The sequence below is a fragment of the Dryobates pubescens genome, chromosome 17 (genome assembly GCF_014839835.1).
Source record: "Dryobates pubescens isolate bDryPub1 chromosome 17, bDryPub1.pri, whole genome shotgun sequence".
In the NCBI taxonomy this organism is placed as follows: Eukaryota; Metazoa; Chordata; class Aves; order Piciformes; family Picidae; genus Dryobates; species Dryobates pubescens.
This window is the reverse complement of record NC_071628.1, coordinates 20,589,793-20,615,144: the sequence shown is the minus strand read 5'-3', so window position 1 is coordinate 20,615,144 and position 25,352 is coordinate 20,589,793. Positions and strand designations below refer to the sequence as shown.

Here is a 25,352-nt window from a genome sequence, read left to right as displayed (position 1 = left end):
ACCTCTGGAGATCATCCTCAAGCTGAACCAGGGGCACCCACAGCAGCCTGCCCAGGAGCACAATGGCCAGGGGGGGTTGGAAGCTCTCCACAGGAGACTCCACAACCTCTCTGGGCAGACCTCCAGCACCCTCACACCAAAGAAGTTTCTCCTCCCCTTCAGGTGGAACCTCCTGGTTTCCAGTTTGTGCCCACTGCCCCTTGTGCTGTCCCTGGGCACCACTGAGCAGAGCCTGGCCCCAGCCTCTTGTCCCCCACAGCTCCTTTAGCTCTTGCTGAGCATTGCTCAGCTCCCCTCTGGGGCTGCTCTGCTCCAGGCTCTCAGCCCCAGGGCTCTCAGCCTTTGCTCCACCTAGAGCTGCTCCAGGCCCCTCAGCAGCTCCCCAGCCTGCCCTGGACTCTCTCCAGCAGTTCCCTGGCTCTCTTGGGCTGGGGAGAGCAGGGCTGGACTCAGCATTCCAAATCTGGTCTCATCAGGGCAGAGTAGTGGAGGAGGAGGACCTGCCTTGCCCTGCTGGCCACACTGCTCCTGCTGCACCCCAGGGGCCTGCTGGTGCTCTTGGCTCTAAGGGCACACTGATGGCTCATGGGCAACTTGTCCACCAGCACTCCCAGCTCCTTCTCCATGGAGCTGCTTCCCAGAAGGTCACCCCTCACCCATCCTGGTGCAGGGGGCTGTTCCTCCCTGGGGGCAGGACCCTTGCTGACCCTTCAGCGTTTCCACTGGAGCCACAGGTTAAGTAACTAAAAGCACTCACAGAGAATTGGAGGTTAAATGGGAAAGAAATACTGTGTAAAAGGTGTAAAAAGGCAGGGAGGAAACACAGAGACAAATCAGAGCCAGCCTCAGGCTGGCCCAGTTCTCCACCTGGGGGCTGCAGAAGGCCCCAGAAGCTCTGCACTCCCCCACACAGCACAGAGCAGCTGGGAGCAGAGGGGAGGGAGACAGAGAAAGAAAGGGCAGTGAGGTCTGCTCATCTGGGATGGAATAACAGAAAAGAGGATATCCTGTGCCTCCCCCTGGGCTCTCCAGCCCCTGGAGGACTTTTTGTATCTCTCTGCTTGAGGACACTTAGTCCTCAGCCCAGAACACTGTGCTATGGCAGCTCTCTTAGAGACCTCCAGCTCCATTCATGCCTTCTTCAGGCAGGGTCTAGCAGCAGCCTGGAAGGTTTTTTTTGTCTCCCAGGACCAAGAGAGGAGCTGCCAGCTCCACATGGAGATGAGTGAGGAGCGGTGACCGGGAGGCTGGCCTGGCTGCAGGCGCTGAGGGAGGCAGCGGAGCTGTGCCGGGGGGGAAGGATGAGCTCACTGCAATGCCAAGAGCTGCCACAGCCATCAACACAGAGCCCTGCCTGGCTCCAGAGCTGCCACATGCAGCAGCACCACCCCTCCTGCCTGCCTCAGTGCTCTCCTCCCTGCTCTTCTCTAACAGTTTGTCTTCAGACTTGTCCCCTTCTCCTTGGGGGGAGGTTTCCTGGTGCCACTTAACCAGATCCTGCCCTGGGAGGCTTTAGCTGCATCCTGGGGTGTGACCTGCTGCATCAGCAGCCAAGGAAAGAGCTGGCTGAAGATTCAACAGCAGTGCCCAGGTGGGCAAGGAGGCCACCAGCAGCCTGGCCTGGAGCAGCACTGGGGTGGGCAGCAGGAGCAGGGCAGGGACTGTGCCCTGTGCTGGGCACTGCTGAGGCTGCACCTTGAGTGCTGGCTGCAGCTCTGGCTCCTCACTGCCAGCAGCACACTGAGAGGCTGGAGCAGGGCCAGGGAAGGGCAGCAGAGCTGGGGAAGGGGCTGGGGAAGAGGGCTGGGGAAGAGGGCTGGGGGGGAGCAGCTGAGGGAGCTGGGGGGGGGGGGTTGGTGTGGAGCAGAGGAGGCCGAGGGAGACCTCATTGCTCTCTGCAGCTCCCTGAGAGGAGGCTGGAAAGAGGCTGAATTTAGTCTCCTCTCCCTGCTAACAAGTTGAATGGCCTCATGTTGCACCTGGGGAGGTTTGGGTTGGACATTAGAAGAAACCTCTTCACTGAAAGGGTTCTCAAAGCCTGGCACAGGCTGCCCAGGGAGGTGGTTGAATCCCCTTCCCTGGAGGGGTTTAAAAGGTGTGGAGAAGTGATGCTGAGGGCCGTGGCAGAGTTAGAGAATGGTTGGAGTCAGTGATCTCAGAGCCCTTTTCCAGCTGAGTTGAGCCTCTGGGTCCCTGCCTGTGTTGCCCCTGCTCCTGAGTGTGTCACAGGACTGCAGCCCTGGATGGGCACAGAGCCAGCCTGTGCCCACAGGCACCCTGCACTCCTCCATGGCCCCCAGCAGCTGGGCACTGTGTCTCCTGCCAGTCCTGTGCCCTGTAACCCGGGCTGTCCTCTTGTCTTTGCCTTGCACCATCCCAGCTCTTTGAGAGGCCAGAGCTGCCTGCCCAGCCCAGCCTCATGAGTGGGCACCAGCTCCATGCCCAGCCCTGCCTCATGAGTGGGCACCAGCTCCATGCCCAGCCCTGCCTCATGAGTGGGCACCAGCTCCAGGCCCAGCCCCCCTGGGTCTCTGCTCCCCAGCTGGGGGAAAATCTATCACTTCTCTCTCCAGTTTTGTCTAACAGCTCTTTGGCCCACAATTAATGACAGCCATTTAACAGCACTAATTAAGGAGATGCCCACCCAGCATTTGCAAGCTTCTGAAGCAGGAAGGCTGCAAACATCACATGCCACATCTAGGCTTTGGGATAAGCCATGCCCAAACACAGCAAAGCTCTTAGGAGGTGCCCAGCCTAGGTAAGACTGGCTGCAAAAGAATCCAACCTGTCTGAGCCCTTCAGGTTGCCAAACCCTTGGGCAGGGCAATGAAAGCCTGGCCAGGCCAGGAGGGCACAGGGCAGAAATGGCTTTGTGAAGGACTGACACAGCCCTGGTAGAACTGTGGCATGGCACCAACAGAGCCCACTCTGCTGGGCTGCTGCTGGGGTGCCAGGCTGACATCACCCCCAGAGCCCCAGGAAGCGACCTGCAAAGAGCTTTGATGGGAGAGAGAGAGAAGGCCAGGAGGGTGGCAGCCCAGTGGAGAGAAGGGTGGCAGCGCAGCAAACAAGGGGCAGCACCCGGTGAGGGTGCCAGAGCCCTGGAGCAGGCTGCCCAGAGAGGTTGTGGAGCCTCCTCTGGGCACTTTCAAGCCCTACCTGGATGTGTTCCTGGGTGGCCTGCCCTGGGTGAGCTGCCTTGGCACGGGGCTTGGACTGGATGATTTCCAGAGGTCCCTTCCAGACCCTACCATTCTCTCTTTCTGTGATACTGTGAATGTTCTCCTGGGGAGGAGAGGAGAACAGTGGGGCAGGGCCTTGCCAAGCAGGGACAGGGAAAGCCACACAGGCTCCTGGCAGAGCAGCCAGGTGAGGGGGTGCCTCGGGAGAGGACAGGCAGGGCCATCCTCCCTGCTGCAGAAAGAGTTCAGGCAGGGCGTTCCATCCCTCTGCCCGGGGGAACTGCAGGGCCCGTGGATGCTTGCCAGGAGCCTTGGGACAGGCTGGAGCTGTCCCAGCCTGGCCAGGATGTCCCCCAGCAGCTCCCTGCACGGGAAAGGGCCTCACATGGCCAAAAAAGGCATAAAAAGGCCCCGCTGGGCTTCAGTGGCAGCGGCACTCCGGCAGCCGGTGACACGGTGCCCTGGCTGTCCTGGCCAGCCTCACAGGGTGTCCTTGTGCCACCCCAAACTAGGGCACACAGCAGCCAAGCCCTGGGCAGCGTAGTGACAATGAGGCTGCTCCTCTGAGCAGGGCTAAGGTCCTTTCCCTGCACAGGGGACACTGAGGCCCGGGACAGGCAGCATGGCAGCTGCAGAGGGCACATCGGCTGCCTGCCAGGGCCTGGAGGGAGCCTGCAGGAAGGCTGCAGAGAGACTTCTCCTGAGGGGGTCTGAAGCCAGGCCAGGGGGGAAGGGTTTGAAGCTGAGGCAGAGCAGGGTCAGACTGGAGGGGAGGAAGAAGTTCTTCAGTGTGAGGGTGGTGAGAGTCTGGCACAGGCTGCCCAGGGAGGCTGTGGATGCCAGCTTGGCCAGGTTGGATGAGACCTTCAGCAGCTGAGTCTAGTTGAGAGGTGTCCCTGGGCATAGCAGGGGGGTTGGAGCAGGTGATCTGTGAAGTCTCTTCCAACCTGCACCAGTCTGTGATTCTTTGCCTTGGAGGCCATAGACTATCAGGACATCTCTCAGAGCACCCAGCAAGGGCAGAGCACCCATGCCAGCAGCACAAGCAGCAGCCCCTGCCCTTTGCAGAGCCCTCTGGGCACAGATGGGGACACGGAGCGATGCCACGAGGAAAAAAAAACCCACAACAAACCAAACCCAAAGCAAACCAAAGCAAACAAGCAACCTTTCCCAGCGGGACCCAAAAATAATGCCCTGGACATTCCAGCGGCCCCAACAACAATCGCCCGAGGAGCCGGCACTGTGGGAAAGTCTCAGCTGGCTTTTCCTTGGAATTATAAATAGAGTCCCGGCTGCGAGCGGGGCTTGGGCCGCGGGGGCAGGGGAAAGGCCACCGGGCGGGCGCCGTTTGAAGCGCGGCGCTGGCCGCCGGCCAGAGCGCTGCGGAACAGCTGGGAGCTTCCTGCGGGGCTGGGAACCGGCGAGCGCAGGGCCCGGGCTGCCCCGCCGACACCGCTCCTGGGGCTGCCACTCAGCCCCGCAGTCCCTGAGCCTGCCGGGGACACCGCTCCTGGGGCTGCCACTCAGCCCCGCAGTCCCTGAGCCTGCCGGGGACAGCGCTCCTGGGGCTGCCAGTCAGCCCCGCAGTCCCTGAGCCCGCCGGGGACACCGCTCCTTGGGCTGCTTGTCAGACCCCGCAGTCCCTGAGCCTGCCGGGGACACCGCTCCTGGGGCTGCCAGTCAGCCCCGCAGTCCCTGAGCCCGCCGGGGACACCGCTCCTGGGGCTGCCACTCAGCCCCGCAGTCCCTGAGCCTGCCGGGGACAGCGCTCCTGGGGCTGCCACTCAGCCCCGCAGTCCCTGAGCCTGCCGGGGACACCGCTCCTGGGGCTGCCAGTCAGCCCCGCAGTCCCTGAGCCTGCCGGGGACACCGCTCCTGGGGCTGCCACTCAGCCCCGCAGTCCCTGAGCCTGCCGGGGACACCGCTCCTGGGGCTGCCACTCAGCCCCGCAGTCCCTGAGCCTGCCGGGGACGCCGCTCCTTGGGCTGCCAGTCAGCCCCGCAGTCCCTGAGCCCGCCGGGGACACCGCTCCTTGGGCTGCTTGTCAGACCCCGCAGTCCCCGAGCCCGCCGGGGACATCGCTCCTTGGGCTGCCCCTCGGACATAGCTCCTTGGGCTCCCTGTCAGTCCGGGAGCCTGCCGGGGACACCGCTCCTTGGGCTGCCCCTCGGACATAGCTCCTTGGGCTCCCTGTCAGTCCGGGAGCCTGCCGGGGACACCGCTCCTTGGGCAGCCCCTCGGACATAGCTCCTTGGGCTCCCTGTCAGTCCGGGAGCCTGCCGGGGACATCGCTCCTGGGGCTGCCCGCAGGTACCCGGGAGCTCGCTCGGCTCCCGGCGGTGCTCTCCAGCGTGCTGCGAACACCAGCGAGGCCAGGTGAAAGAGCAGGGGAGTAGGTGTGAGACTGCCCCAGGACTCCAGTCCGCAGGGCTGGCTTCTGAGGACGTCTTGAGAGCTTTCCTTCCAGGGAGCTGCTTGGTCTCTGATCCCCATGGGAATGGCTGCTCAGCGCCCATCAAAATGTTGTTCTAGCTGGACTTGAGTAAAGCCTTTGTGAAACCGTTTCCCACAGCATCCTCCTGCAGAGCCTGGCTGCTCACGGCTGCGATGGGTGGACATGGCACTGGGGACATGTTTTAGTGGCCGTGGTGGCGTTGGGCTGATGGTTGGACCTGGTGATCTTGGAGGTCCCTTCCTGCAGAAGCAATTCCCTCGTTCTGTGTGCCCCCAGCACTCCGTGCTTGCAGGATCGCCAGAGGCTCACTGCTCCCATGCTCAGCTGTCCCTCGAGTCACACTCAACTGTCCCTCAACAGCCCAGCAGTGACCCCTCAAGAGCTTCTCAACAGCACCTCAAGCAGCCCCTCAAGGGTCCATCAAATGCCCCTCAGCAGCCTCTCAAGGGTTCCTCATTGGTCCCTCAGCAGCCTCTCAAGGGCTCCTCATTGGTCCCTCAGCAGCCTCTCAAGGGCTCCTCATTGGTCCCTCAGCAGCCTCTCAAGGGCTCCTCATTGGTCCCTCAGCAGCACCTCCAGGGTCCATCAACTGCCCCTCAGCAGCCTCTCAAGGGTTCCTCATTGGTCCCTCAGCAGCCCCTCCAGGGTCCACCAACTGCCCCTCAGCAGCCCCTCCAGGGTCCACCAACAGCCCCTCAGCAGCCCCTCCAGGGTCCACCAACTGCCCCTCAGCAGCCCCTCCAGGGTCCACCAACTGCCCCTCAGCAGCCCCTCCAGGGTCCATCAACTGCCCCTCAGCAGCCTCTCAAGGGTTCCTCATTGGTCCCTTAGCAGCCCCTCCAGGGTCCACCAACTGTCCCTCAGCAGCCCCTCCAGGGTCCACCAACTGCCCCTCAGCAGCCCCTCCAGGGTCCACCAACTGCCCCTCAGCAGCCCCTCCAGGGTCCACCAACTGCCCCTCAGCAGCCCCTCCAGGGTCCATCAACTGCCCCTCAGCAGCCTCTCAAGGGTTCCTCATTGGTCCCTTAGCAGCCCCTCCAGGGTCCACCAACTGTCCCTCAGCAGCCCCTCCAGGGTCCACCAACTGCCCCTCAGCAGCCTCTCAAGGGTTCCTCATTGGTCCCTTAGCAGCCCCTCCAGGGTCCACCAACTGCCCCTCAGCAGCCCGCCCAGCAGCCCCCCAGCCGCGCTGGAAGCGGACGGGAGCTGGGGGGTTGGGGGGGGAGGGGGACGGAGGGAGAAGGAGCGCCGCGCGCCTGCGCGGGCAGTGGGCGGGGCGGGGCGCGCGCCTTTGTGTGGGCGGGGCCATCCCCCTCGCGGCGGGGCGCGGGGAGGGGCGGGGCCGGGCGGCGCGGGCCCGCGGGGTCAGTCGGCGCGCGGCGGCGAGCGAGGGAGGAGGCGGCGGCGGCGGAGCCGAGCGGAGCCGATCCGGGCCGAGCGCAGCCGAGAGCAGCCGAGGCGGGAGCGGGCAGGGGAGCCGGAGCGGAGCGCAGGATGATAAACACCCAGGACAGGTGCTGCCCAGCCCCCCGCCCGCCGTGCCGCGGCCTCTTCCTCGCCCCTCGGAGCGGCGGCTGGGCTCGGGCGACGATCGGCCCCGGGGCAGGGAGATGGGGGAGGTTGCGGCTCTGCTCCTTCCCCGGGTTCAAATCCCCACCGCGGTCCCCTTTCTGTGCGGGGAGCGGTGGAGCCCCGGAGCTGGGAGGGGGACCGCGAGTGCTGGAGCAGCCTCTCGCTCGTAAATCAGGCCGAGGAGGGGTCGCGGCCGCCCTCGCTGCGGGCCCCGCAGCGCCAGGGCCAGGCGGGGCTCTGCCGGCGGGAGGGGGAGCGGCGGGCCCGGGGCTGTGCCTGCCCACCGCCGGCCCTCTGCCTTGGCCGCAGCCCCCCCGAGGGCCGTTTCCCCGCCGTGTCGATCGGGACTCTGGAAGCCGGCCGTGCTGGGGCCCTGTGCTCGGCGGAGGGCTGGCCGCAAGTTCCTGCTCGCAGCGGGCGGCTTGCCGTGCGTCTCGCAATGGCTGGCAGCAGAGCGTCTTGCGGTGACGACCGGAGTGCAGCCGCATCTCCAGAGCCTTCCTCCGAAAGGGCCGGCAGCCCGAGAAACCAAGCCCCCTTCGCTGCCGTAACGCCAGGGGAGCTCCGTGCATCCTTCGGTCCGCTCCAAGTGCTCAGCGCAGAGGGAAGAGCCTGGAGGCCAGGGAAACGTGCAGCTTGTAGAGCCCGGAGTGCCGGGCTTGTGGACGGGAAGCGATGCTGGCCGGGGGGGCTTCAGCTGTGGAGGATGTTGAGGAGCAGCCCTGGTGGGCTTCAGAAGTGGCCAGGCTGTCCTTTGTGCTTCCCGGCTGTGCTCCGCAGGATTGCTGGGAGCTCAGCAGGTTAAAATTATACCTGCGGGCTGCAACCCTCTGCCTGCTGCCAGCTCCTCTCTCTCAGGCAGGGCTCACCCAGCGAAGCTTTTGTTCGGGAGTTTCTTCGGGGGAAGGAAGGCCCTCGGCAATCGAAATCCATCTTCGTGTGAACCAAGCTAGGGGGAAACAGCTTCTCGAAAGGGGCTGGAGGGGAGCAGGGTCCTAACCTGTGTGCCGTGAACAGGCGGTGGGGAGCAGAGCCGCGGGTGGGGAGCAGAGCCGCGGGTGGGGAGCAGAGCCGCGGTGGGGAGCAGAGCCGCGGTGGGCAGCTCGCAGGCAGCTGCACCGAGGGCTCAGGCTTCCCCTGAACTTCTTCCCAGCGTGCTAACGAGCATCGGGAGGAAGCCAAACCTCTTTCAGCCCGCGTGTGTGTGTGTGTGTGTCCTTACACACTTCCCTGGGTGCGCTGGGTCCCGGGCAGCGAAGTCCTGGCGGCCTGCAGGTCTGGGGCTGGGCTGAGCGCCAGCGCCGGGGGCAGGGCTGAGCGCCGGAGGGTCCTCCCGTTGCGACTTCTGCATGTGCCAGAGGAAGCCGAGCTGGGAAGCGGTGGCTTGGACCGTTTCGCATGGAAACTGCAGCCTCGCTCCTTTGATTCTCTTCTGGTTTGGTTCTTTCCTTTTTTGTTGTTGTTGGTTTTTTCCCACAACTACACTTCATTATCCAGCTCCTCGATGCCTTGGCCGCAAGTTGGCCAAAGCTATCAATAGTACATTGTTGACTGGGGGGGGGGGGGGAGGCGGCGAGGGAGGAGGGGAAGGGAATAACAAAGCTGCCAACAGCTTTCTGGGGGTGGGGAACGGCACAGCAAAGTGCTTTGTCATGCCTCTCCACAGCCACTACTACTGAATACACACTGGCCCATTGATGGCCCCGGTCACGCCGTGGGGAGGGGACTGCCCGAAGGCAACGCTGCCGCTGCCCAGCCCTGTGCCCGCAGGGCTTTGCCCTGAGACACCTTCCCTGCGCGGCTTCTGCTCCTGCGCTTCAGCGGCAGCGTCTCTGTAGGCCGTGGGAACGCTGCCGGTCGGCTCTAGCCGGCCTGGAGGAGGAGGAAATCGGCGAAGGAGGATGTTTGTGTTTGGTGTGGAAAGGCTGCTTGGGTAGGAGGTGGCAGGCCGAGGGCCCCCTGGGGTCCTCGCTGCGACTGGGAGCGCTGGTTGGCACTGGGGAGTGCCCAGGTTCAGCGGCTGGTTGGCAGCCTTGGCGTGTTTTCTGGTTCAGGTGGCTCTGGTAGTGCAGCTCCCTGGATGCCAGGAAGGAGTTGTTGCCCCGTGAGGGTGGTGAGAGCCTGGCACAGGTTGCCCAGGGAGGTGGTGGAAGCCTCATCCCTGAGGCCAGGCTGGCTGTGGCTGTGAGCAGCCTGTGCTGGTGTGAGGTGTCCCTGCCCATGGCAGGGGGGTTGGAGCTGGCTGAGCCTCGAGGTCCCTGCCAAGCCTAACAATTACTCTGTGATTGTATCCTGAAGCCTGTCCCCCTCGTGGAGAGGGATTAGAGTGGGAAAAACACTGTCCTGGGAGCAGCTCTGGGTGCCAAGTGTCAGGGCAGCCAGTCAGCTGCCAGTGCCTCTGCAGAGCCTGCCCCTGGTGGTCTTGCTCCTTGCTCTGTGTGCCCCTTGAAGCCCTCTCCAGCCTGGGGGCGCTCACACAGCTTTGCACTGCCTGGTCTCATACTGGGGGCACTGGGAGTGACTGGTTTCTCTGCCTGGCTTTTGCAGGCTTTGTTCAGAGGAGTGCCACAGGCAGTGCCCTGCCTCAGCAAAAGGGCTTTTGTGGTGGCTCATAAAGGAAGCAATGCTCCAGAAGTAAACCAATTTGGTTTTCCTGAGCTTCCTAAGGGCTGGGGCAGCTAGTAGAGAGCCTGTGCTCCAAGTGAGCCGGGGAGGCCAGGGGTAGGACATCCCAAGGGGCTCAGCAGCTGGGGGGGGATGGTCCTTCTGGGGGGCTCAGGGGGAAGGATGCACACGGGGGGTGGTTTATGGGCCTGTGGAAATGTCAACGTGGACGTTGTGGAGAGCCTCACAAAAAGCCCTGAGGAGCCAGCCCTTTCCTTCCTCCTCCTCCCCTGGGGAATGTGAAACCTAAGCCTCCTCCTGCCGGGTGCTGTTGGTCTATTTGTAGGTATTTGTCTGTGGCAAACGTGTGCTGCCCTGCTCCTGCCTCCCCAGCCATCTGCTCCTGGCGCCCCTCCAGCCCTCCCTCATTAGCATGAGGTTGCTCAGCACTCTCCGGGTGCCTGGCTGGAGAGCCCCCTCCTCCCCTGCTGACCAAACACCACCTGGGCAAGGAGTGCAACCCACCGGGGGGGGGCGGTCCTGGGAGCTGCCTCTGATGTGCTGGGAGGGGGAGCAGGGATGGGAGCGGTGCGGGGTTGGGAGGCGCTGGAGCATCTGAAATGTGATCCCTGCTAACCTAACCTGGTGCTCTCTCTCTCTCTCTTTTGTTGTTTTTTCTCTCTCTTGCAGTAGTATTTTACCTTTGAGTAACTGTCCCCAGCTGCAGTGCTGCAGGCACATCGTTCCAGGGCCTCTGTGGTGCTCCTGATGCCCCTCACCCACTGTCGAAGATCCCCGGTGGGCGAGGGGGTAGCAGGGATCCTTCTCTTTCAGCTCTGATATATAAGGTGAGAGAGCTCTGATGTCTCAACAAATGTGCTGCAGCTGCCTTTTGCACTCATGGAATTGTTCTGCTTGCCCTTTCAGCTCCTCAGGTCCAACCAGTCTCTAACCCTGCCCAGGCTGGGGCTAAGCCATGGCCCTCAGCACCACAGCTCTGCCTCTTGCAAACCCCCCCAGGGATGGGCATTCAGCCACCTCCCTGGGCAGCCTGGGGCAGGGCTTGGGAACCCTTGCAGTGAAGGAGTTTCTCCTCATGTCCAACCTAAACCTCCCCTGTCCTATCACTAGTTCCTTGGGAGAAGAGACCACCCCCCAGCTTGCTCCAGCCTCTGTTCAGAGAGCAACGAGGTCTCCCCTCAGCCTCCTCTTCTCTGGACTAAACACCCCCAGTTCCCCCAGCTGCTCCTCAGCAGCCCTGCTCTCCAGCCCCCTCCAGCACCCCTTTGATGGGGACAGAGGAGCCCTTTTCACCCAGGTGTGCAGCAGATCGTTCCCCAGAGGCCCATTTCAGCTGCTGCAGTGTTTCCAAAGCCTGAACCCACGTCCTGAACGTCTCACCAGGGGAGGAAGTGGGCAGCAGAGAGGTGAAGAGCAGGGTATGGTTGATAAGCTCCTTCCTGTGCCCTGGTCTGGAAGGTAGAGCTCGGGGGGGGTGGTGCTGGGAGCTGCCTGAGGTAGTCTGCAGAGCAAGTCCTGACCTCAGCTGCAAGGTGCCCAGCACTTGCCCCACAGCCTGGCACAGCTCCCAACCAAGTGCAGGGTGAGGCGTGGTCAGGAAGGGCTTTGTGAGGCAAGGTCAGGAAGGGCTTTGCAAGGACAGGAAGCCTTTGCCTGGGCTTAGAGCAGGTGGATCCCTGCAGCTCTCCTCTCTTGGCCCTCTTTGTTCTCCAGGAGCTTTGCTTTGGGAGTGAGGAGGCTGCAGAGTAAGAGGCACTTGGGCAGCTCTGTGCTGTGCCAGCATTGCACCTGGCACCCTTCTGGGCTGCTCCTCCAGGGGGGCAGGCAGTGAAGTGCTGGCAGATGAAGGTAACCTAAGCTGGGGCTGGGCTTGCAAATGTGGCCCTTCAGAAAGGAGCCTTCTCATGGCTGTTAGACTTCAGCTCCCTGATGGGGGGCACACAGGCATTGTGTGGTGGGAAGAGACCCAGGCCCTTGTGGCTCACAAGCCACCAGAGTCTCCTCTCCCAGTCCCTGAGGTGCAGAGCTGGCAGCTGCTCTTGGAGGGGCTGTCCTCAGGGAGTTGTCAGCCCAGGCCTCCTCACCAGGTGCAGAGACCTCAGCTGTAGCCTGAACAAGGACCTGGAGCCAGCTCCACGCTCTGCAGGTGAACTGTCACCGGCCTCAGAGGGTTAGGAGCTGCAGAGAAGCAGCAGAGCACAGCAGGCTTCCTGAAGAAGATCCCAGAAGAGCTGCAGGAGGGCTCAGGACAATGAATGAATGCCCTGAGGGTGGGGACCCTGCAGTTAAGGCCTCTGGGGCCAGCTGTGCCAAGCCTGGCCCTGTGCACAGGGGCTGCAGGTGGAGGAGATGCTGGGGGAAAGAAGCTCAGCTGGGAGAGTTGGAAGAGTTTGCTTTCAGAGTGGCCTTGAATTCACACAGAAGCTTTTGGCAGTGGTGTGTGGGGCTGGGGCTGCTGCCTGTGGGGATGTCATGCAGAAAGCTGCTGCCCAGAGCTGGGATTCTCCCTGGATTTACTGCTGACATAGCCCAGCAGAAGCTGCCAGAGCAGATGATGTGTGGTGCAGACATAGCTCACCCTGGACCAGAGCAGGCTGCCTTGCCCAGGGCTTTAAAGGCCAACCTCAGACAGGGTTTCTGGAGCTCTCATTCATCTGTTCCATCCAGTGGTGCTGTAGTTACAGCAGGCTGAGCCTTGCAGCCAGCCAGCCTCAGTGTGACCTGGAAAGGCATCTGGGCCCAAAAGCTTAAGTCCTTTTTCCAGCTGGATCAGCTGTGGAGCATGCAGCATGATGCCTGAGTGGGGGAGGATTCTGTCCTCTGCTCTGGTAGGACCCCAGCTGCATCCAGCTCTGAGGCCCCCAGCACAAGCAGGACCTGGAGCTGCTGGAGAGGCTCCAGAGGAGGCCACCAGGATGAGCAGAGGCTGCAGAGCCTCCCCTGTGGGGCCAGGCTGGGAGAGTTGGGGCTGTGCAGCCTGCAGAAGAGAAGGCTCCAGGCAGACCTCAGAGCAGCCTCCCAGCAGCTGAAGGGCTCCAGGAGAGCTGGGGAGGGACTGTGGAGAAGGGCTGGGAGGGCCAGGCTGAGGGCCAATGGCTTTGAGCTGGGAGAGGGGAGACTGAGAGTGGAGAGGAGGAAGAAATTGTTGTGAGTGAGGCTGGGGAGACACTGGCACAGGTTGCCCAGGGAGGCTGTGGCTGCCTCCTGCCTGGAGGTGTTTCAGGCCAGGCTGGCTGAGGCCCTGAGCAGCCTGTGCTGGTGGGAGGTGTCCCTGCCCATGGCAGGGGCTGGAGCTGGCTGGGCTCTGGGGTCCCTTCCAGCCCAGGCTGTTGTGTGGCTCCATGCAGAGCCCTGCAGTGGGGTCCCTGCGCTGCTGGCATCGCTGTGCTCAGAGCTGCCCCCCTCAGCCTCTCGTGGCACAACTCAGAGGTGCTGTGGCTGGCAGGCCTGGCAGCAGGCTGCAGGTGTAGCCATGCCAGCAGTGTGCTGCTCATGCAGGCTTCTCCAGCCTCTTGGCCCTGCTGCTTCATAACATCCTCCTTGTGCTGCCGGCATGCTGAGGCCTCCAGCCCTGTCCTGACCAGGACGCCCCAGGGGTGCAGCTGGCTCGGGGCAGCTTCTGCTCAGTGAAGTGCAGCCAGGTGGGAGCTGGGCCTTGTGGCTTGGCTGCAGCAGAGCTGAGGTGCTTTGGGCAGCTGGGCCTGGTGGGGCTTTTCCTGCCCACAGTGCCCTGGAGGGGGGCATGCTGCAGGAGTGAACTGAAAACCAAGCACCGTGGCTCCAACAGGCGCTGAGCAGCTTCCACGGAATTCTGGGCTGCTGCTGTGCAGGAGCAGCCTCTCTTCCCTGGCATCTTGCTGGCTTGGTTTGGATGCCTACAAACAAACCCCCCTGTGCTGCCCAGGAGAGGCTGTGAAACCACAACTCCCTCCAGACTGGGGGAGCTGGTTCTGCCCAGCCCTGTGGCCCTGCTGCCTCAGCTCTGAGGGCTGGCGGTTCAGGGGGTTCCAAGCTGGGGTTAACCACACTGGGCTTGGAGCCCAGGGCTTCACTTGTGGTGACAGAAGGACTTAAGTCAGAAGGCTTGGGAAGCTTTTCCCTCCTAGTGCAGGCTCCTGCCAGGCTTCCTGCACAGATGTGTGCCTATGGCTCCCCTCCCGTGTGCCAGGCCTGGCCTGCTGCTCTCAGCTTCCTCGCTTGGCCTTTGTGAGGTGGAAGAAAAGAAGCATCTGTGAACTCTCCTTGAGAGAAGGATCTCCAGAAGAGAGAGCAACAACTGCAGAGGGCTCCTGCAGTGCCCTGGTTTGGCTTTTGGAGCACACTTGTGCCAGCAGAGCTGTGCCAGGGCTCGGCCCCGGGGCTCGGCGGTGGCAGCAGCTCCGACTTTGCTCCAGCAGCTGTCAGGAGGGTTCTTGGCTTGGAGCTAGCAAAAGCCTCCAGCAGACAGAGCCAGGAGAACTTCTTTCAGACTCAGTGAATGAGCTGATTTCCTGCAGGCTCTTTATTCTGCTGGGGGGCAGCCCTGGTTTTCAGGGCAGCTCCCTGGGCTGTGCCCCAGCAGCCGCTTGCTGCTCCACTTCCCCCCCTGGCCAGCAGCTCCTCCTGGGCCTGCAGCACAGCTTTGTCACCAGCTCTATGACACACCTGATGGCTTCTCCCTTGCCTCCCACTGCAGTCAAACCAAGAGGGACCTCTCTCACTGCACCTGGTGGCAGGAACTGAAGCGCTGGGGCACAGCCTTGGGGAGGTTCTGGGTGGTGCTTTCCGCTGCGCCGCTCGCAGCGGCAAGAAGCAGCCTGCTTGAAACCAAGCCCTCCTGAGGAGCCTCCAGGCCTCTTGCTGGGCAGCCTTGGCTGCTGGTGGTTCTGCTGCTCACCCTTCAGGTGCTTCTGCACTGCACATCCAACCTGGGCTTGAGTTGTCCTTGTTGCCTGTGTGGGTCATGGTCAGAGAGGAGCTGCTGCAAAGCATTTCTGGAGCCCGGTCTGGGGAGGTGCTGTTTGCTTGGCAGTGTCACAGAGTCCCAGGATGGGGAGGTTTGGAAGGGCTCTCCAGAGGTGATCCAAGTCCATCCCTCCTGCCAGAGCAGGGGCAGGGCCCACAGGAACACATCCAGAGGGGTTTTGAATCTCTCCAGAGGAGGAGACTCCACTAGCTCTCCGGGCAGCCTGCTCCAGGGCTCTGCCACCCTCACTGCGGCAGAGTTCATTGTCAGCAGCTCAGAGCTTGCCAGGAGCTGCTCAGTTCATCTCCTCCTTCAAACAAGAGGCCTGGAGGCTGGGCCTGGAGCGAGGCGCCAGTGGAGCAAGGCCCTGGCGGAGCGAGGCGGCCGGCGGAGCGAGGCCCTGGCGGAGCGAGGCGCCGGTGGAGCGAGGCCCTGGCGGAGCGAGGCCCTGATGGAGAGAGGTGGCCGGCGGAGCGAGGCCCTGGCAGAGCGAGGCGCCGGCGGAGCGAGGCCCTGGTGGAGCAGGGCCCCTGGCGGAGCGAGGCGGCCGGTGGAGCGAGGCCCTGATGGAGCGAGGCGGCCGGCGGAGCGAGGCGGCCGGCGGAGCGAGGCCCTGGCGGAGCGAGGCCCTGGCGGAGCAGGGCCCCTGGCGGAGCGAGGCCCTGGCGGAGCGAGGCCCTGGCGGAGCGAGGCCCTGGCGGAGCAGGGCCCCTGGCGGAGCGAGGCCCCTCGTGGAGCAAGCCACCTCCTGCCCCTGCTGCTGACTGCCAGCTTTCCCAGGCCCTCCTGTGAGGAGAAGAGAGCAGCAGTGACTTCTGAGGGCTGGCTTCCCCAGGCCCATCCGCGCTGTGCCGATGCCTGTGTGGTTGTGAGGATGCCTGAGCCTGGAGCCCAGCAGATGGGAGCAGTGCAGCTCGCCGCGCGGCTGCCAGCGCCGGCTCGGGAGCCTGGTGAAGCTCTTCCTCCTCCCGCTGGGGCTCTTTGCACTCCGGTGCTGAAGCCAGCTGCCTGCAAACGCAGTCAGGAGAAGGAGGGGAGCTGGAACCACAAAATTGCCTTCTAGGAAGCGCTGGGCAGGGCCTGAGGCGCTCTGGTGCTCGGCGTGCTCGCTCGGGCAGCGCTGGAGAGGGCCCTGGGCCTTTGTGGTCTCTGGCAACGATCTGCTCCCAGCCTTCAGCTCTGGGGAGCTTCTGCCTTGCTTTGGGATTCTCTCTGATGCAGATTTGGGAGGCAAACCAGTGGGTGGTACAACCTGGGGGGGCAATTTGGGGTCATCCCTGCTGTGCTGGGGAGGAGGGGGAGACACAGCAGAAGCGATCGGCCTGCAGCAGCTCACAGAGTCACCAAGGCTGGAAGAGACCCCAAGGATCACCAAGTCCAACCTGTCCCCACAGACCTCATGGCTAGACCATGGCACCAAGGGCCACATCCAATCCCCTCTTGAACACCTCCAGGGATGGGGACTCCACCACCTCCCTGGGCAGCACATCCCAATGGCTAACAACTCTCCCAGTGAAGAACTTTCTCCTCACCTCCAGCCTAAACCTCCCCTGGCACAGCTTGAGACTGTGTCCTCTTGTTCTGGGGCTGGTTGCTAGAGAGAAGAGACCTAACCCCCTCCTGGCTACAACCTCCCTGCAGGGAGTTGCAGAGGGCAATGAGGTCTCCCCTGAGCCTCCTCCAGGCTAAGCAACCCCAGCTCCCTCAGCCTCTCCTCACAGGGCTGTGCTCAAGGCCTCTCCCCAGCCTTGTTGCCCTTCTCTGGACACCTTCAAGTCTCTCAATGTCCTTCCTAAGCTGAGGGGCCCAGAACTGGACACAGCACTCAAGGTGTGGCCTGACCAGTGCAGAGTCCAGGGGCACAATGACCTCCCTGCTCCTGCTGGCCACACTCTTCCTACTGCAGGCCAGGGTGCCCTTGGCCTTCTTGGCCCCCTGGGCACACTGCTGGCTCACTGCTGGCTCACACTACTGCTCCTCCAGCCTGCTGCAGCTCCTGCAGCAGCTCTCCTCCAGCCTGCTGCAGCTCCTGCAGCAGCTCTCCTCCAGCCTGCTGCAGCTCCTGCAGCAGCTCTCCTCCAGCCTGCTGCAGCTCCTGCAGCAGCTCTCCTCCAGCCTGCAGCTCTAGGCTTTGAAGCTGTGGTGGCTGAAGGCACTCTTCACTCCCCAGCACGTTAATGCAAAGCTCCAATGCCCTGGGGGGGAGCACAGGACCAGAAGAGCCCTCAGGGCTCTTCACTGTGCTGTGTCCCCAGGCCAGCACAAGGGGAGGGGAAATGTCAGCCCTCCCTCCCAGCAGGACTCTAAAGCCCTTTGGTTGCTGCCTGCTGTCTCCTGGGTGGGACTTGGCTTGCTTCTCTTTGGCCTGAGGTCAGGGTGAAAGGAAGGGGAGCAGCTGAGCCCTCCTGCAGGGCAGCCAGGCTCAGGCTGGGCAGCCCTGGGCACGGGGCTGGGCTTCGGGGACGCCCCCAGGCTCTGCATCCTCACCAAGCCCTCACCTCTCGCTCTGGCCCGTGGTGTGGGGGCTGAGCCTGGGGGCTGAGCCTGGGGGCTGAGCCTGGCTGCTGAGCTGCCTCCCTGCTCTTGCAGGACGAGAAGATCACTGTTAGCCAGGATGTGCCGGCGCAGGAGGGCGAGCCGCACCTGCTCCACTTCCACTACAAGGTCACCGAGGTGAAGACCTCCTCCTGGGATGCTGTGCTCTCGAACCACAGCCTCTTCGTGGAGCTCCCTGATGGATTGCTGGCTGATGGCAGCAAGGAAGGGTAAGCTGAGGAGCCCAGGGCTTGGCTGGTGTGGGGCAGGAACCGGCTCCAGGAGCGGCACTCCTGCGCTTCCCTCTAAAGCCTGACCTAAAGGCTTCAGAGAGGAGTTCAGCCTGGAGAAGGCTCCAGGCAGAGCTCAGAGCAGCCTCCCAACAGCTGAAGGGCTCCAGGAGAGCTGGGGAGAGACTCTGGAGAAGGGCTGGGAGGGCCAGGCTGAGGGCCAATGGCTTTGAGCTGGGAGAGGGGAGACTGAGAGTGGAGAGGAGGAAGAAATTGTTGTGAGTGAGGGTGGGGAGACTCTGGCACAGGTTGCCCAGGGAGGCTGTGGCTGCCTCCTGCCTGGAGGTGTTTCAGGCCAGGCTGGATGAGGCCCTGAGCAGCCTGTGCTGGTGGGAGGTGTCCCTGCCCCTGGCAGGGGGCTGGAGCTGGCTGAGCTCTGGGGTCCCTTCCACTCTGAGCTGCCCTCCAGATGCTTCACTCTCCTGCCCCGGTGACCCCTCGGGGGGTGGCTGTGGGCTGAGTGCCTCTGAGGGGTGAGCAGAGAGCTCCTGCGCCTGCTTTGGTGTGTAAATCTCCAAGCCTTTCTCAGATGTATCTCTTTTTCCCCCTGGCCAGCTGATTTTGGCAGCATTTGCCTCTCTCTGGGGGGAGGGGGGGAACCCCCAGCCCTCCTTTCTCCTGCTGCTCTCCTCCTGCCCGGGCGGCGGAGCCGGGCCTGGAGCGCTGCCGCGCCGGCGCCAGGCTCTGCCAGCCTCTCCCTTGGCAGGCCGTGCTCCTGTTGTGTCCAGACAGCTCTGCTCTGGGAAGTTTGTGGCAAGGCAGCTTCCAGAGCAGCTATTTCCTGCCAAGGGCTTTGCCAGAGCTCTCTGCTGGCAGGGAGCAGCTCGGCCTGGCTGGGGCTCCGCCGCCTGCCTCTGCTGGCTGCCCCCCGGCCCTGCTCAGGCTCCCTGCTCAGGCTCCCTGCTCAGGCTCCCTGCTCAGGCTCCCCCCTGGCCCTGCTCAGGCTCCCTGCTCAGGCTCCCCCCTGGCCCTGCTCAGGCTCCCTGCTCAGGCTCCCTGCTCAGGCTCCCTGCTCAGGCTTCCCCCTGGCCCTGCTCAGGCTCCCTGCTCAGGCTCCCTGCTCAGGCTCCCTGCTCAGGCTCCCTGCTCAGGCTTCCCCCTGGCCCTGCTCAGGCTCCCTGCTCAGGCTCCCCCCTGGCCCTGCTCAGGCTCCCTGCTCAGGCTGCCCCCCGGCCCTGCTCAGGCTCCCTGCTCAGGCTGCCCCCCCCCGGCCCTGCTCAGGCTCCCTGCTCAGGCTCCCCCCTGGCCCTGCTCAGGCTCCCTGCTCAGGCTCCCCCCTGGCCCTGCTCAGGCTCCCTGCTCAGGCTCCCCCCTGGCCCTGCTCAGGCTCCCTGCTCAGGCTGCCCCCCCCGGCCCTGCTCAGGCTCCCTGCTCAGGCTCCCCCCTGGCCCTGCTCAGGCTCCCTGCTCAGGCTCCCCCCTGGCCCTGCTCAGGCTCCCTGCTCAGGCTTCCCCCTGGCCCTGCTCAGGCTCCCTGCTCAGGCTGCCCCCCGGCCCTGCTCAGGCTCCCTGCTCAGGCTGCCCCCCCCCGGCCCTGCTCAGGCTGCCCCCCCCCGGCCCTGCTCAGGCTGCCCCCCCCTGCCCCCCCAAGCTTAGGGGGGGAGCATCTGCTCCCTGGGCCCCCCCAGGAAGTGGCAGCCCTTGCTGGCTTCCCCCTGCCTGCCTTGGCAGCTCTGCGCTCCCACGGTGCCCCTGGGGCTGCCCGGGGGCATCCTCCCCCCCCTGCTGCCCCCAGGGGAAGCACAGCCCGGGCAGGCTCTTGTTGGCCAGGTGAAGCAGCCCAGGCTGTCATCAGCCCACTTCATCACCACACCATCAGCCCCCCGGCAGCTCCCCTCCCCCCCTCGCTGGCTGCCAGGCTCAGCCCCTGCTGGGCGCTGCTGCGGCGGGCACTGGGCTGGCACCGGCGGGGCTGGCACTGCCCTGCCCGGACCCCAGCGGGGGCAGAGCTGCCCTGCTTGCAGCAGCAGCGGGCAGAAAGGCTGGAGCTGGCAGGCAGGAGCAGCTGTGTGCAGGAAGCAGCTCTGGCTGGGCTGGCAGCAGGCTGTGCTCTGCCTGGCATCCTGCTGCCGCTCCGCAGCTCCTTGCCGCAGGGCAGAGCTCTCCCGTCCCTGCCTCGCTGTTGCCTGCCTCGGGGCCATGGACTCAGGGCACTGTTGTGCTTGGAAGGGACTTGAGCCCAACCCTTCACCCAGCACTGCCAGGGGCACCCCTGGAGCCTGGCCCTCAGCACCACAGCTCCAGGGCTGGGGACTGCCCCACTGCCCTGGGCAGCCTGGGCCAGGCCTTGGGAACTCTCTCCAGGCAGAAATTGTTCCTTGTGTGCAGCCTGAAACCCTCCTGGCAGCACACCTTGAGGCCATTGCCTCTTGTCCTGCCCTTGGGAGCAGAGCCCAGCCCCCCCCTGCCTCCAGCCTCCTCTCAGGGAGCTGTGGAGGGCAATGAGGTCTCCCTCAGCCTCTTCTTCTCCACACTAAGCCACCCCCCCAGCCCTCTTCCCCAGCCCCTTCCCCAGCTCTGCTGCCCTTCTCTGGCCCTGCTCCAGCCTCTCAGTGTGCTGCTGGCAGTGAGGAGCCAGAGCTGCAGCCAGCACTCAAGGTGCAGCCTCAGCAGTGCCCAGCACAGGGCACAGTCCCTGCCCTGCTCCTGCTGCCCACCCCAGTGCTGCTCCAGGCCAGGCTGCTGGTGGCCTCCTTGCCCCCCTGGGCACTGCTGGCTCCTCTCCAGCCAGCCATGACCCCCAGGTTCTTTCCTGCTGGGCAGCTTTCAGCCACCCTGCCCCAGGCCTGCAGCCTCTGGGGGGTTGCTGTGAGCCCAGAGCAGGACCTGAGCAGGTGCAGTGCTCAGCTGCCTGCACACCCCAGGGGCTGCTGGGGCTGGGTGCTGGGGCCAGGGCCTTGCTGGGTGCCCTGGGGGGAGCTGGCAGGCCTGCAGGGCTGGCTCAGCAGCAGGAAGCCTATTGTTTGGGCCCCCATTGTTCCCTGGGAAGGGGGGCTGTAAACAGTCTGCCTGGAAACATCTCAGCCCTTGATAGTGCTGAGAGGCTTCCTCAGGACAGGGCTTGTGCAGCTGATGTTCTTTTGTCTCCTTCCTCCTTGGCAGGTTATCAGCACTGCTGGAGTTTGCTGAGGAGCAGATGAAAGTCAGCTATGTCTTCATTTGCTTCAGAAAGAGCAGAGAAGACAGAGGTGAGAGCTCAGCCCTGCTGCCAGCTCTGCTCCCTGCCCCTGAAGCAGGCACCAAACCCCTTGTGCAGCCCCAGGCAGGACTCCAGGGGCTGTGCCCACCACCTGGGCAGTGCTGGTGGCATCCTCCCAAGGCAGAGGTGGTTTTCTGGGGAGGGAATCAGCACTTACAGGGTGGCCAAGGGCTCAGGCCCAGCCAGCATGGGTTTAGGAGGGGCAGGTCCTGCCTCTCCAACCTGATCTCCTTCTATGCCCAGCTGACTGCCTGGTGGATGTGGGGCAGGCTCTGGATGTGGTCTGCCTGGACTGCAGCAAGGCCTTGGACACTGTCCCCCCCCAGCAAACTGCTGGCCAAGCTGTCAGCCCCTGGCTGGGACAGCAGCTCTCTGAGCTGGGTTAGGAACTGGCTGGAGGCTGAGCCCAGAGAGTGGTGGTGAATGGTGCCACAGCCAGCTGGCAGCCAGGCACCAGTGGTGTGCCCCAGGGATCAGTGCTGGGCCCCAGCCTCTTTAACATCTTCATTGCTGATCTGGATGAGGGGAGGGAGTCAGTCAGCAGTAAATGTACAGAGGACACCAAGCTGGGGGCAGGAGTTGGTCTGCTGGAGGGCAGAAGGGCTCTGCAGAGGGACCTGGACAGGCTGGGCAGATGGGCAGAGGCCAAGGGCAGGAGATTGAACACATCCAAGTGCCAGGTTCTGCACACTGGCCACAGCAACCCCAGGCAGAGCTACAGGCTGGGGGCAGAGTGGCTGAGAGCTGCCAAACAGAGAGGGACCTGGGGGTGCTGAGTGACAGCTGCCTGAACATGAGCCAGCAGTGTGCCCAGGGGGCCAAGAAGGCCAAGGGCATCCTGGCCTGCATCAGGAACAGTGTGGCCAGCAGGAGCAGGGAAGTCATTGTGCCCCTGGACTCTGCACTGGTTAGGCCACACCTTGAGTGCTGTGTCCAGTTCTGGGCCCCTCAGCTTAGGAAGGACATTGAGAGACTTGAAGGTGTCCAGAGAAGGGCAACAAGGCTGGGGAGAGGCCTTGAGCACAGCCCTGTGAGGAGAGGCTGAGGGAGCTGGGGTTGCTTAGCCTGCAGAAGAGGAGGCTCAGGGGAGACCTCATTGCCCTCTACAACTCCCTGAAGGGAGGTTGTAGCCAGGTGGGGGTTGGTCTCTTCTCCCAGGCACCCAGCACCAGAACAAGAGGACACAGTCTCAAGCTGTGCCAGGGGAGGCTTAGGCTGGAGGTGAGGAGGAAGAGAGAGTGATTGCCCATGGGAATGTGCTGCCCAGGGAGGTGGTGGAGTCCCCATCCCTGGAGGTGTTCAGGAGGAGACCTAATGGGGTGCTTGGTGCCATGGGGTAGTTGTTTAGGTGGTGTTGGATGATAGGTTGGACTCAATGATCTTGAAGGGCTCTTCCAGCCTGGTTTATTCCATTCCATTCCCTGCCAGGGGCTGAGGGCAGAGGCAGGCTTTGGGCTTGCCCACTGCTGCCATCCCAGCCCTGCTGCCACTCTCAGGCTGAAATCTGCTCCTGGAGCACCCAGAGATTGCCCAGACACTGGTGCCTGCTGCTCCCTCACTCAGCAGAGAAGGTCTCCTTTGGGCCCAGGCTTCTGGAGTCCCTCGGGGCTGTGTCCTGGGCCCAGTGCTCTTTGACATCTCTGCCATGGGCAGTGGCACTGAGGCACCCTCAGCAGGTTTGCTGCTGGCACAGAGCTGTGTGGTGCCATGGACTCCCTGAGGGAGAGGATCCATCCAGAGGGCTCTTGGCAGGCTGGAGGAGTGGCCCAGTGCCAGCTGCAGGAGGCTCAACAAGGCACAGGGCAAGGTCCTGCAGCTGGCTCGGGCCAAGGCCAGGCACAGCTCCAGGCTGGGTGCAGAGTGGGGGGAGAGCAGCCCTGGAGAAAGAGCCTTGGGGGTGCTGGGTGCTGAGCAGCTCCCCAGGAGCCAGCAGTGGCCTGAGGCAGCCCAGCAGGCAGCTGTGTGCTGGGCTGCAGCCAGAGCAGTGTGGGCAGCAGGGCAGCAGAGGGGATCCTGCCCCTTGGCTCTGCTCTGCTCAGACCTCCCCTCCAGTCCTGCCTCCAGCTCTGCTGTCCCCAGCAGGAGAAGGACACAGAGCTGTGGGGAGAGTCCAGAGGAGGCCACAGAGATGCTGCCAGGGCTGGAGCAGCTCTGCTGTGAGGCCAGGCTGAGGGAGCTGGGGGTGAGCAGCCTGGAGAGGAGAAGGCTCCAGGGGCACCTCAGAGCTGCCTGCCAGGGCCTGAAGGGAGCCTGCAGGAAGGCTGCAGAGAGACTTCTCCTGAGGGGGTCTGGAGCCAGGCCAAGGGGGAAGGGTTTGGAGCTGAGGCAGAGCAGGGTCAGACTGGAGGGGAGGAAGAAGCTCTTCAGTGTGAGGGTGCTGAGGCTCTGGCACAGGCTGCCCAGGGAGGCTGTGGCTGCCTCCTGCCAGGCTGGGTGAGGCCTTGGCTGACCTGGGCTGGTGGGAGGTGTCCCTGGGCATGGCAGGGGCTTGGAGGAGATGATCTGGGAGGTCCCTTCCAGCCTGAGCCATCCTGTGCCTGGGCAGGAGAAAGCAGAGCAAAGCCTCTCTGTGGGGAGTGCTGCCCATTATAGACCTCCCTGCACTTTTGCCCTTCCTGGCCTTAGAGGTAATCCTGCCCCTGGCTGGAGGTGCTGAGGGCTTAGGGGCTGCCTTAGGATCCCAAGATAGATGTGTGGGGTGAGGGCTCACAGCAGGGCAGCTGGAGGGCCTTGGGCCCTGGCTCTGTCACTTCCAATCTCAGCAGCCACAGGCTGGTGGCCAAGGAATTGCCCTGGCAGGAGCTGAGCAGAGCTGAGAGCTAAGCTGTGCTGAGCCCAGGGAGCTGCCACCATGCCCACAGCCAGGTGGGGATTAAGTGGTGGCTGTTATGTCACCAACCCCCACCCCCCCCAAGGCCCTGGAGGTGACCTCTGCAGGGAGACAGCTGCCCCTGGCCTCTGCTGTTGCAGAGCTGGGGCCCTGGGGGCTGGCTGCTCTGCAGGAGTTCTGGGCTGCCCCAGCCCCTGGGGCACTGCCAGTGGAAGCTCCCAGGGTGCCAGCATGGAGGGCTCCAGCCCCTGGGGCACTGCCAGTGGAAGCTCCCAGGGTGCCAGCATGGAGGGCTCCAGCCCCTGGGGCACTGCCAGTGGAAGCTCCCAGGGTGCCAGCATGGAGGGCTCCAGCCCCTGGGGCACCCTCAGTGGAAGCTCCCAGGGTGCCAGCATGGAGGGCTCCAGCCCCTGGGGCACCCTCAGTGGAAGCTCCCAGGGTGCCAGCATGGAGGGCTCCAGCCCCTGGGGCACCCTCAGTGGAAGCTCCCAGGGTGCCAGCATGGAGGGGGCTGGGAGGCAGCTCTGGAGCTCATCCAACCCAAGCCTGCTGCAGCAGGGCCCCCCCCAGCAGCCTGCCCAGGGGCACAGTGCCCGGGGGGGTTGGATCCCTCCACAGGAGGAAGCTCCACAGCCTTTCTGGGCAGCCTGCTGAGGCTGGGGCTGCCCTCTGCTGGGGCACTGAAGGGCAGCCAGCAGCCTCTGCCAGGGCACCCAGAGAGCTCTCTGACCTGACAGCCCTCTGCAGCAGCAGGCTTGGGCTCTTCACACAGTCACAGAGTGCCAGGGGCTAGAAGGGAGCTCCAGAGAGCATCCAGCCCACCCCCTGCCAGGGCAGGGCTCCCAGGGCAGGGCTCCCAGGGCAGGGCACCCAGGGCAGGGCACCCAGAGCAGGGCACACAGGAGCACAGCCGGGGGGGGGCTGGAGAGCCTCCGCAGAAGGAGACTGCACAGCCTCTCTGGGCAGCCTGCTCCAGGCCTCCAGCAGCCTCACCCCAAAGGAGTTTCTCCTCATGCTCAGCTGCAGCCTCCTGGGTCCTACTCTGTGCCTCTTGTGCTGTCCCTGAGCAGAGCCTGGCCCCAGCCTCTTGCTCCCCACAGCTCCTTTGGCTCTTGCTCAGCATTGCTCAGCTGCCCTCTGGGGCTGCTCTGCTCCAGGCTCTGTGCCCCTGCTGCAGTGCCCCAGCAGAGGGCAGCCCCAGCAGAGGCTCTGCTGCTGCTCACTGCTTCCCTTCCCTTCGCAGCTCCCCTCCTGAAGACCTTCAGCTTCCTGGGCTTCGAGATGGTGCGGCCCGGCCACCCCTGCGTCCCCTCCCGGCCGGATGTGCTGTTCATGGTGTACCCCCTGGAGCAGAACTCTTCCTCTGATGAAGAATAGCTGCCGCTGTGCCCCCCGGGGGCGGCCGGCAGCGCCGCGGCGCGGAGAGAGGCTTCCAGGCGCTGCGCTGCGGAGCCGCCGCGGGCCCGGCCCCGCCGCCGGCCCGGCCCTGCCCTGCTCGCTCTGTGTCCTCGGAGCCGGCTCCCCCGCGGTGCCCTGCCTCCGGAACTCGCTCTCCGCTCCTCTCATGCCCAGACAGCGCCTGGAAGATGTTCCTGGACTGGCCTAGGAGCTGCTGCCCTGCAGCTTCCAGGGGGTGTCTGCCCGGGGGTGCCCTGCGCGGCCGGCGGGCACCGCAGCAGCAGCAGCAGCTCCTGGCCGCCTCTGAAGCCCTGCTGGACCT

The 25,352-nt window shown here is 64.0% G+C and overlaps 1 protein-coding gene across 1 annotated transcript; it reads left to right on the top strand.

The window, feature by feature from the left end:
* Nucleotides 1-7,083: 7,083 nt before the first annotated feature.
* OAZ2 (ornithine decarboxylase antizyme 2) lies at nucleotides 7,084-25,036 on the top strand. Its single transcript, XM_054169203.1, is given in 6 exon segments — nucleotides 7,084-7,151; nucleotides 10,504-10,579; nucleotides 10,581-10,661; nucleotides 17,369-17,544; nucleotides 20,706-20,791; nucleotides 24,876-25,036. Coding segments are annotated over 6 exon segments (573 nt in total). The 5' UTR covers nucleotides 7,084-7,131; the 3' UTR covers nucleotides 25,010-25,036.
* The last annotated feature ends 316 nt before the right edge of the window (nucleotides 25,037-25,352 follow it).